The sequence below is a fragment of the Aptenodytes patagonicus genome, chromosome 3 (genome assembly GCF_965638725.1).
Source record: "Aptenodytes patagonicus chromosome 3, bAptPat1.pri.cur, whole genome shotgun sequence".
Lineage (NCBI taxonomy): Eukaryota > Metazoa > Chordata > Aves > Sphenisciformes > Spheniscidae > Aptenodytes > Aptenodytes patagonicus.
The window spans coordinates 86,757,590-86,769,846 of record NC_134951.1 but is presented as its reverse complement, the minus strand read 5'-3'; the positions used below and the strand labels follow the sequence as shown (position 1 = coordinate 86,769,846).

Genomic DNA, 12,257 nt, shown 5'->3' with positions numbered 1-12,257 from the left:
AGCTGGTATGCAGAGCCAACATGGAAATGCTTGAAAGGATTTTATGGCACAGGGAAAGATTGCGCTGCTTCTGTTTCTATATAAGGTAGGTAATAAACTGTATTTGAACTGGTAGAAGAGGAATGAGATGACCCACATTTCAAAGCTGGAACCTGGTAGGTTATTATTATTTATGATTCATAAAGCGTGTGCAGTGCACCGAAAGAAAGGGGGACGTGCTCCCTGCACAGAGAAGCCTCCAGTCTGAACCTTGAAAGAAACACTCTACTGTGCACAGGGCTAACTCCAAGGGCTTTTTAAAATTCTAATCATAGTGTAATGAAGATCAGTCCTGCTTTTCTTTTGGTCAGAATACTGAGATCCCTTCTCCTATCTCTACAGCAGGTGGTTTTTATGTTGGGGGAATGCAACAGCTGTATTCTCCATGAACTGAAATAACAACCTTCAGGTACTCCTGATCTTCCACTTTTACTTGCCGATTTTATTTCCTTTCCCCCTCTTGGGCATTTCTGCATTTTCTCACTTTCTCTTCCACAGAGCTATTGCTACCATTTTTTCTTTTCCTTTCTTTGTTCCTCAGTTTTTCAATATTACTTTTTTTCTTCTTCACGAGCTTTCTATGGAGTCTCACATTCATGTTTTACCTCTTACTGTTAAATCATTCCCTTTTTTGAGTTGTTCTTCTTTGCCTCATCTTGTTCATCCCTTTCTGCCTCTCCTCCCTCCATTCCCCTTAGCCAACCTTTCTCCTCTCACCAACCCCGTTCTCTCAACCAGCTACCACATCCCCCAGTGGATCCCCCACACCAGTGGCTTCCACTTTGCCCTTCCTTCGGGAACTGAGGTCTGAATCCACCCCTCAGATGGGCTCCTCTTCCTGACCTGCATGCTCCTTCTGTTCCTCCTGCCTCCGCTTCACCCCCTCCATCTCACCTGCTCTGCCTCTCTAGGACATGGCCTACAGGTTTCTATTGACGATTGCAGCTCCTCACCCCAGACCTCCCCACCGGCTATGCCCAGAGCTTCAGAGCTCTCTTGGGGACCCTCCTGAGCACATCACTGCCCTTTTCAAGGTCCCCAGCCATGGTCACTGAAAGTCTCCAAAGGTCCCTGCGGTCCCTGAAGGTCTGCCGACCCCCTACTGCTGTTGGGCTCCTAAGGTCCCTCCTGGCCACAGAGCCCCGCTACCATGCAGCTGGATTGGCAACCAGAGGTGAGAACAGATGGTTGGCACACAGGGCTGTGTCCCTCCCATCGGGGGTCAAATCTGCCCAGCATCCTCCCTCCCTCCTGCCGGGGGTCTCGCCTGGCAGCTACTTGCTCAGGGGCTTGGAGGTCGCTCCCGGGCCCGGAGGGGAGCTCCAGAAGAGCTCTGCCTCTGGAGCGTGGGGGAGGAAAGAGCCGGAGCAGAGCGGGGCGTGGGTGGGCGCCGCCCCCCGCCGCCGGGCATCGCCCCGGCACCGCACCCGGTCGCCCCGGAGCATCCCCTGTCGCGGTACCCGATCGCCCCGGAGCATTCCCCGTCGCGGCACCCAGTCTCCCCGGAGCATCCCCCGTCGCGGTACCCGGTGGCCCCGGAGCATCCCCCGTCGCGGTACCCGGTCTCCCCAGGATACCCCCGTGGCGGTACCCCCGTCCCGCTCCCAGCGTCGACGTTTACCTTCCACTTTGGTGAGGGTGAGGACGGGGCTGTTGCAGGCGCTGAGGGGGGCCACCCTGGCCGAGTGCTTCTTCATGGCGAGCCCGTCGTCGTCGGCAGCTCCCCGCCGCCACGCGCCTACATCCTGGCGCCGCCGGAGCCCTCCTCGGCGGCGCTCCCCCGGTACGGCTCCCGGCCCGCCGCCCTCTGCCGCAGCACCGGGCGGCGGCGGCGGCGGCGGCGGCGGGGGCTGGGGCTCGCCCGCCCGCCCGCTGCCGCTCGGGGCTGCTGCAAACCCGACGTCACCGGCACGGCCCCCCCCGCCCGCCCCCAGGGCTCCCGGAGCCGCCCCCCGGGTCGGGGGGGGGGGTGGCGCCCGGACACCGCGGCGAGGGGCGCTGCGGAGCCCCCCGGGCGGCGCCCGCCCCGCGGTCCGGCCTCGGAGCGCCAGACCGCGGCGTGCCTGCTCCGGGGCCGCGGGCGCCTTCCCGGGCACCGCTCCGGCAGAGCACGCAGGGAGCCCGGACCGTAATGCGGCTGCGGACGCCGCTCCTGCTCCCCGCTGCTGGCCAGGGAATCCCGGAGCGGGCCGGGCTCCCGGCCCCGGCGATTTCTGCTGGCGCTGGGCTACTGCGCCGCACGGAAAGGGCTCCCGGCTTTTCATGGTCTGCTTGGTTCCCTTCTTACTGTCTTACGGGAAAGGATAATTTACGCTCTCCAAACCATTTTTTTCACTTGCCGTTATTATAGCCCTCCTTTACTCTCCTTCAAGTCCAGTCACTATTCTGGGTCGATTTTCACCCGTGCCTTTAGTAATTTCTACCACCCTTTCCACAGCCTTTCTGTTCCTGCTGTGTCCTTTCTAAGAGGGAGACCAAATCAGACACAGCATTCAAGATGAGGATACATCACTGATTCATCAATAACGTTCCAATACTTGCAGTAGCATACTCCGCAGCTTTCTTAACACAGCTTACCAACTTTTTTTTGAGGCATGGAACAAAATACCTCCATACTTACACACAAGTTACATAAAATGCGGTATTTCACAACTGGATGCTGCTCGAATGTAGCAACTTTTTATGGTGGTCTTTTTTCCCCCACAAATAATTTTAAGACCCCCCAGTCATGACATACCAACAATGTGTGGTAGATTTACCCTTCTGTCGATATGCAAAAGTCTAAATGGTATTAATTAACAAGACTTAATGCAAGTGGATCCAGGAGAGAACAGATTCTAATGAATGAATATGAAACACATAAAAAAGATTATATCGCTTTAAGCAAAGAATCAGCTTTCACAAGATGCTGAGCACGGGGAGCTCAGCACCCTTTACTCCTAGTGATTTCTTCTGTGGATATGAAAATACTTGGCACGCTTACCAGGTTCAAATACAAGATGCGTCAGCAGAAAAAGATGCAAATACTCAACATTTCTTAAGATTCGGCCAAATTAAAATGAGCGTACTTTGCAAACAAGACCGGGCAGCCATCAATACTCCACAAACATTCCAAAGTATTTGTTAATTATATAAATACTAGCTATTGAAAAGCAGCCCCGATAGACTGTTTAGCAAACCATGGGAAAACACCACCTTACTTGTGCCGTCTGGACAGCTCTTATATATTTGAGAGGCGAGCTTTCTTGGTGGGTCAGATCCAGACTGTTAGATTGCACAGGTCTCATCTGGTGATCTGCAGTCTGATGAAGCTCGGAGTGGTTTGCATTTCCTATGCCTCTTCCGTGTCAGCCTTTGGGATGAGCTTTATGAAAAAAAAATCATTAGGCTCCTTTCAGAGTGATCCTTCTGGAGAGTATATTCATGTGCTCAGTGCTAAGACCACAAAAGCTCAGCTTGGTCAAATTAAAAAGAAAAAAAAAAAGGCTTTCATGGTTATTCCCAGGCCTTCCTAGTAGAATTATCTGATCCATTCAGCTTCCTGTGATGTTATAGATCATAGGCATGTTGGGAACTGTGGGTGCATCTTGTTTCCCTGCACTATTTAATCTCGGAGTCCAATTAGTTTCTGATCTTTGAAAGAAGTTACATAAAAAGAGGCAGATCTCACCTCAGATGGTTCTGTCCATGAAATATTTTGCAATGTTGCGATGCCTTTTATCTGAGGATTTCAAAGCACATTATAAAATATTAATTCATTTTACACTGCCTCTGTGAAGAAACTTCAGGCTCACTGGTGGGTAAAATACAGCCACAGAATGTAAACGGCTCCCTCAGATTCAGATGACCAAGTAACATCAGTGAGGAACAGAACCCGGATAACCCTGGCTGGCTTCTGCTCTGAGCTTACCTTCCAGGATCATCTGAGCCTCTGCTATGTAAGCAGGAAACTACTAAATCAGCATTTTACATCCAAATTTCACCTACTTTTCCTAGAGGCCAATGGCTGTGCAGGGCAGGACAATCGGACTTCTCTACTGGCTGTATCTTGTAATCAACGGGACAGTCATAAGAAGTAAAAGGATATTTATTAAAAAGTCTTTGTTGCTGGGCACTTATACTCTTTCCTCTCTGCAAGGTTTATGCTCTCTTAATTTTTAAAGGAAAGACACAGTAAGTACATTATTTACTTGGGAGGATGGTGCTGCTCACCTAGAGAATCACATTGAAAACAGGACAATTTTTTTTTTTTTTGATGGCATGTTATTTTAACTCTGCATATATTTAATATTGCAGGGTTTGCAGAGTTGTTAACATGTTTCAGGCTTGCAATGTCTTATTTAAGCCTAGAACTCCAAACGACAAAGACTTGTATGGCAGTAACTGTCTCCTGCGGCTGGCTGGACCTCTGCTTGCCTAGGTGAGGGTGGTGTCCAAGCGCACTGCCCAGCAGAGACTGGTGCACCTCTGCCAGCGGGTGCTGCGAGAGAGCTAGGAGGCATCTCAGCCTTCAAACCTCCTGTCCTCCTTCCTCTTCTGATGGTGCCTCGCACGACCACAGCACTCGAGACTCCTCTCCTCAGCGTTCAGTCTAGTCACCCCAGAGAAGCTTTCAAAGGCACCGAGGACAATTGGTATCCAACTAAGACTGGTTTCAAATTGGGGATGGGACATCCAACCACCTGCAGGCTTTTGGAAATCGTTCGCCCAATGCGTGTGTGAAGTATAGCTAATTGGGGCTGATGCAGTCTGATACGGCTCTGCTCGACCCTGATCCCAGAGCATTTTAACTCCGTCAGTCTCTGATTTCTCTTGCTGCCCTTACAGGCGCACACACCCCAGAGATCCACACTAGGCCCCCGTCCTACACTGTGCATAAAAATATCAGCCACGTATCACAATAACAGTAAGTTGTGTTTATTTAATGAAGACTAGGGTGCCTGAGGACTGTATTCCAAAGGCTCTATGGTGAGAGCTGTATTTGGCAGCAGGCTTGGTACTTTCTGTAAGTTGTATCACGCTGCAGCCTCCCCACCTCCCCAAGCCTTAACACATTTGCTGCTGGATTACATTTGATTTAATTTACAGTAAGCATATTACAGTATAAGCAATGCAAAACTGATGCACTCAGGGTAAAATCTCAAGTCAAATTTATGGCTTTTTTCCTTTACACCACCACTCCGTATTCAAGAGTCAACGGAGGAGAAGCTGGTAGATGTCTGGGCTGCAGACAGCTTACAAATGTGGAGAGGAAACTCTCAAAGCTTGAAAACTGGAGAAAGCAGACTTTCATTTCCGATCAAGAGCAAGGATGCTTCATGTGAAAAAGGCAAAGTCGGATTAAAAAACCAGGATGAGAAAGTTAGAATTTGCCCAGTTTGAAGAATTTGTAGCATTTGTAGTTTGACGGAACTGGTTTTGTTACAGTCTTACCCTTCTTAATTTTAGATTAAGAAATTATAGTCGTTGGGTTGGGTTTTTTACACATAAACCTACATAAGAGCGTGCTAACACCCAGCATCATACTGCTTTTAAGCTCATGTATCATCACCACTTTTCTGAAAGATTTCTTATTGACATAGAAAGGTAGATTCAAGACAAAACAAAATTCTCATAGTTATGTGTGCTACAACCTTTGACTTTTATCCTATTAGCTAGTTTGTTTAACCAACATGAAACACATGCCCAGTTGGTAACGTGCACGGTTGGTATTTTTCCAGTTCAGACATTTTCATGTTTAGTGTACTCATTAATAGGACATTTATTAATTTAAGTGCTTGCCTTACCACTGAGGGCAATAATTGTTGTGCTTAGCAACCCTAAAGGAAATGGAGTGTGGACTTCTACTTGTGTAGCCAATTTCCTAATAGGCTCCATCTCATACCAGAATGAATTCATCTGCCAGGAGTCAAATACATGCATGAAACCTACACTGCCCACAATCTGTCAGGAACAGATCAACCTTTCCTCTAGTTTATTTGAAGTTATTTGGTAAATATTTTCCACAGATAATTATTAATCTGTTTGTGAGGAGCTTGTTCTACTTGAATGCTCTGTTAGTTTTGTTTGGCTACCACCTAATAACTTTCTAATCTGTTTTTATTTCCCAACTAAAAGAACTTAGAGTTCAAAAGCACATTTCCAACACAAATAAAAGCTATTTTGGAAGCGATGTTTGCTGTCCTGCAATCATTCTGAAATCTGAATTTAGATGCGCTGTCTGGTGACCATCCACCACTATTCTGTTTGCACGCCTCCTACATTCACAACCTGCACTCAGAACAAATTCACATTTTTGTCAAATTTATGTACAGTCTTTCTCTGCAATATTAGCCTAGCCATAAGGACAACATCTTTCCAATCTTCCCTATTCCAAAACAGTTCAGTTACTTTCAGTATCATGTCCTGATTTCACAGAACGAGGCAGTGAAGGGAAGAGGAGGGATTAAAACCTGTCTGGCTAGAGGTGTTCGCCAGACTGCACTGACCGGAGACTGCTATAGAATTACTGCTATACCTGAATGCCTTCTCTTCAAATTTGGTCACATATACAGTGCTACAGATAACAGCCAAATCTGAGGTGTCCAGAAAGGCTGTGAATTGTATATATGACCATATATCCAACAGTTCCTAGACACGGATGCGAAGTCCTGGTGAGAATATCTTCCTCATAGTTTTTTTAACCTTCTGTTTATAACTGCTGTGAGCATTACTGGAGGAGACACTACTGATGAATTTTATTTGCAAATCTCATAAAATGTCAACTGTTTCCAATATTTTCTGAGAAGCTCTCCTGGTTTTGCGCATGAAGAACAGCTGCATTTCAAATAATACTGGTGAATTCCACAAAATGTAAGAAAAAAAGCTAGTTTAAGTGTCAGAGTTTCAACACCAGACTATATAACTTTAATTTTCAGACTTGTGCTTTAGGATTTTGACAGCAAACATTCACATCTTAACTATGTTTTGGAAGGGAAACATTTTGTCAATTTTTATGCTACTTTGAATTTTAAAGAAAAGTTAATTCAGTGCCCATGGGCAGGTATGGGATTGTGAAGTTTTGTGAACGAAGCCTTACATTTACAAGGGAATCAGATGTTTGCCAAGCTGCTTCAAACCTGTCTGACACTGCCGGGGGTCAAGGGCATCCCAAAGCCACTCAGTCTCAGCCTTCATTGTCTTCGGCAACACAGGGGAAATGAGGACTGGTATTAGCCCAGGGCAATACTTCCTCAAAAATGGACATGCAGGAGAAATATGACAGAGACTATTCATTTTCGGAAGGCCACTGGGTCTCCTATGACCAACAATAGATTGAGAACAGGTGTTTAAAGGTGAACGGCCCGTGAATACAATGCAAATTCGCATGGCTCTTGTCGCAATTACATGATGCCCACGTAGCTCCTTCAGTGGACTGGCTCTACACCTTTGCCTCTCTACAGGTGCAGTTTAAGGGAACTGCCCACTTTTGGACCAGGTGGCTCAGGAACAACCCATCATGTGGCGACCGTGATTGTTCAGTGAGGCCACCTGCAAGGTTTGCCTTTTGAAGCTATGACCTATAATGAAATATGGCGATCATACTACCTAAATATATAGCGTTTCTTGATATTAGTGGTGGGAACACAGGAGAAACTGAAAAGGAATAAACCAGTAAAACACTTAAGATGCCCATTTGTCTTCCTGCAGTTTGTCATTCCCTGGGAACTCCAGCAGGCTCAACAGTTTTGCCTGGTAGAAGCTGCTCTTCACTAGCTGCTCCTGACAACTCCACCAACCCTCCTTCTGTCTCTTGTAGCTTTTGAGCCATTTCAAATGTCGATTCCCAAAGCTAGCAGTTCCCTGTGCAGTTGTGGCTGGAGATGAGAAACTAGTGTTCTCATATCCTAACAGCCTGGCAGTTTTTCTAACGACCCTCCTGGGTTTATCAGGCAATTGCTTTTCCTTGAATATTTGCATATGGGACACTGTCTAACTACGAGACCTTAATGACCCCAAATCATACAAACTACATCATTACGCCATCAGTATCAACAGTTCAGTAACAACTATTGCTTAACCCTCTCATTATCTAGGATATATACAGTATTAAAAGTAACTGGGCATCACCTCTACATCCTTCACCACCAGCCCACTCCTGGCCAGTTGTCTTTGTAAAGCATTGGATGTGAAGTGCATTTAAATGTAGTTGTGCATGTTTTCCGCTGTCAGAAACAGTGTGTAAGCTGTATTAAACCTCTACTGCTGTAACGTCCCAGCTTAGGAGGACCTGACTCCTCTAGTAAAGATGCAAAGGCCAGGAGACCATGTTTGGCAGTAGCTCACACTTCTAGCACTGTAAAAAAATAGGTGAAAAAAATCTGAAGTCAGAACATATGAAAACAGAATTAAAAACCCTAAAACCTAAAAACAGGATTAAAAAAATCTATTGTTCAGACTCTGGCTCAGAAAGAAAAGAAATAAGTTCAATCTGTGAGGCAAGCTTTTGTCCTCAAAGAAAAGGTTCTTTCAGAATTGACTGAGCAAATATGCTCCCGGCCTCAAACACACAAGCAGAGACCATGGGAACTAAGACAGAACCACATTTTTTTTCTCCTTCTCACCTGAATATTTACAGAACTCTGCACTGCCTTCTTAAGTAGTATCAGGCAGGAAAAGAACAAAAAATGAGATGAAAAAGGGACATCCAAAGACCTTTCAGAAAATAATAGTAAGGACACTTCTGAGCAAACATATTCTCTATTTCAAGTCACCCTTTTTATGGACAGTGCTCCGGGATGAAAATCACGACGTCTGTCAAATTGAAGTTTTACTGCCAGCTGCTTGAACCAAAGATTAGGTAGGATGTAAGCACTCCCAGTGGCCTGCGGACTGGAGAGGGTTTCAGCCTACATAAATAACTTGCCAGATATTTGCCAGGAAGAAAATTGCTGCCTATCTAGAATCCAAAGATGCGTAAGAGCCAGCAGGTCCAGACCGATTCCTGTGTTGCCCTTTTACCAGGAAGACTGATTGTAAACACTTTAAATAATTACATTTTTCCTGTTCTCCACTGTACACTCTGCACTTTGTCTTTCTTCTTACTTTTTATGGCAGTATTTCTTTTGTTCTTGTTTTCTTTGCATTGTCTTTTCCTTTCTTCTTTCATGTCTTTCCTTTGTCAGATTTCTCCCAGTGCTCGTACTAAAAAGCTTGCAATATGAACTGAATGCCACATCCACTTACAAAGTTACACAGACAAACAGAAAAAAACATTCAACTGTGGGTTCTTTTTTTTATTGTTCATGTCCATCACAACCCTTAATAGCTAGTACTGGGATTTTTGGAGGTGTCTTAGACCTCCCAGTTTACAGCTTCAAAGTAAATTTGCTGTAGCTGTCCAGAAGCTGTGCACCTCTCAAGCTCTCCTACCCTTGGCTCTGTGATTTTAAGTTTCTGCTTGTGCACACTATCGGTGCTATGTCCAGAAGAATTCAAGATGAGGATGAAAAATAATGCCCTAGGCACAGCCTCTCCCTAAATTTTCCAAGTCTGCCCTGCTTCCTTACAGGATCTCCAAGCAAGGTCTGGCAGAGCGGGCTTCTGGGTTAATTCTCAGGAAGCAGCAAGTCAGATCCCTGAAAGCAACAGGTTAATTTTCCTGCGACCTCTCACTGAAATGCTTAAAGTAAGTAGCTGTGCTGATTGCCCTCAGAGAGACCATTCAATTTGGCGCACTGAGTTCCTCCTTCAAGCGTAGATTTTATTTAAAAGCCATTATACAGGATGAACCTTTTAGCACCAAGTGTTTCGTAAGTATATCCTCCCTACCCTGCAATACTAATCACTCCAGTCTCCCACTCTTGGAGAGGCTAATTGCTTCTTCTTGAACCCACTGGCTACTTCTCTTTTTTGGGGGGGCTTCTCCTCTTGCTTCTTTCAACCACTATTAAGGGAGATACTAATACAGTTGGGCCCCAGCTATTTTATTATAATGTGAGACAGCAATATAAGCCTGCTTCCTAGAAGAGTATCTGCCTTCAGATACTGAGAAAAGGAAAAGGGAGAGAATGCTGGGGTGGGAATGCCTATTATAAAATCTAAAAGTACCTACTCGTGTGTGCTACGAGCAGTGGCAGTGCAATCCTCCCACTCCATTTCAGGCTCTGCCATTATCGTGACACAGGGCGTGAGTTAAGTTTCTACCACAAGTTACTCATGAGTACCCTGGGACATAACTTAGTTACTTCCTTAATGTACTTTAGAGATCCTATGCTGAAAAGCCCTGGGAACAGCCAAGCATTATTGTTATTAAACACCTGGAGTATATCTAACAGGCTTAATATTTATAATTTATCGCACTTTTTTAATAAAGAGGATGAATTTATTACTAGTGCAGAGGGTGAATGTATTGTTACTACCGTTTGTCACTAGTGCAAGAATAATTAAAATCTTTGGGTCATACGCTAAATCTGAGTTTTTGAAATGACAGTGAAACAGCATTTTGTAGACCAAGAATTACCTCTCTTAATATTCTAGGTGTTCATAAATTGATTCATAATCTTATATATCTTTGTATAGTGAATGATTTTAACCTCACAAGTGCATTGCTGAACAATACAATGTCAGATGAATACCTACAGCAAACGTATATTGCCTCATATTCATGGGAAACACCATGGAGAAAGTATAAGTCCTTTGGGCTGCTTCAAGGCCATGGGGGTTTTGATTAGAGAGCGGGGTTAAAGGTGGGAAACGAGCTCGAGGTTGTGGCTGGAAAGTAAGGAGGGCTGCTCTGTCCCTTTGGAAAGAAGGTACTTTACATGAAGGACCATGGATACAGTCAGGAGATTCATAACAATGTAAAACTAGAATAATTCCACAGATTTCAGTGCAGCCATGTCAGATGAATGCAGAGGCAGCAAAGAGTATAAACTACCCCAAATATCTTGCACTGAATTCAGTCTTTTACTTAGACTGTAACATTATGTTTGTAGTAGCCCTCAAAAAACATTCATGAGACTGAGGAAAACTGGAAGTTTTTCCAACAGAAATACTTTGAATAAACAAGGCAGGACTGTAACATTATGTTCCCTATTTGATGAATTTATTTAGTCTAAAATAAGCAAAAACCTTGTGGGTTTTTTTAATTCTTCAGATTGGAAATTCAGTGAAAATCAGCTTAGCGCTAAAAAATTTCATACATACTTCCCAGATATTGATGAGACGGTCTAATAGATTGCCTTTGATTTCAGCAGATATAGGGGAACCACAGCCTGAGGGTCTGTGAAGGAGGTCAGGAAAGGACCAGAGAGAAAGTGATGGTTTCTCTTAGTCATTCTCGTGCTTCTCTCTATTTTTAGCTGGGACTATACTACGGCACACATTTATTACAGATATCTTCTTTTCCCCCCACCCACCTGGGCACAAGGTTTGTGCGCTGTTTGTGGAGGTTCTGTATGATACACAACTTTTATCCTTTGTCATCTTGACTCCTGCCAATGTTTAGGAGTTTGCAATTTACATATTGTTGCAAAAAGCAGAGATTTCTACAATTTTCCTTGGGACATAAATGCCCATCGGTGGATCTTGTCTGTTTTTCTCTTGCAGTATGAGAAGAAAGCAGGTATAATGGGTCCTTGCTGTCTCTTGCTAGCCAGTAATTGCTAAATCTGTACAGATTTTGTTAAAATAGGCATGACGATTTTTTAAAATGCTGGAGTAGAAACTTCATGTGTCATGCTTACGTGACAATGGCTGTGAGCATTGAAGATGTGTCATTCTATGCTATAAGCCCTGTATTTTACACAGTAACAAGACAGCTCTTTATAAAGACTTTCTGCTGCTTATCATTAATCCCTCAACTTCTAGACTGGATTTGGTTAATGCTTTTGGGGAATGAATCTGGATCGTTAATTAACAGTACCAGGGATATCTGTAATAAGATTACGCACATGGTTTTACATTCCCATGACTCAGTCGATTTTCTTTTGAACTAATGGGAACTTTGCCATTGCACTCAATGCACTCAACAGTGGAACTGTCATTGCTGATAAAACAGTAATAATAAAACTGTTAAAAAGGAAACTAAATTTAAAAAGTAGACAAATTAAAAATATTAGCTTATAGAGTAGAAGGAGAGAGGGTCACGATAAGCTATGAATCCATAGGAAAGCTAAAAGAGGGCAAAGCATTAGGCAGAAATATCCGAGAGAGAGAAGGAAAGAGAGGACCACCGG

The 12,257-nt window shown here is 44.7% G+C and overlaps 1 protein-coding gene across 4 annotated transcripts in view; it reads right to left on the bottom strand.

The window, feature by feature from the left end:
• SLC35F3 (solute carrier family 35 member F3) overlaps positions 1-12,257 on the bottom strand; it is a 189,224-nt gene that overhangs the window by 68,012 nt on the left and 108,955 nt on the right. For 2 of the 4 annotated variants that reach the window (XM_076334130.1, XM_076334131.1), the window contains exon 1: positions 1,661-1,866. The exons of the other annotated variants lie outside the window; for them this stretch is intronic. In XM_076334130.1, coding sequence (XP_076190245.1) covers positions 1,661-1,736 — 76 coding nt within the window. In that variant the 5' untranslated portion in view covers positions 1,737-1,866. Of the gene's footprint in view, positions 1-1,660; positions 1,867-12,257 lie in introns of those variants that run through there. 4 annotated transcript variants of the gene reach the window in all.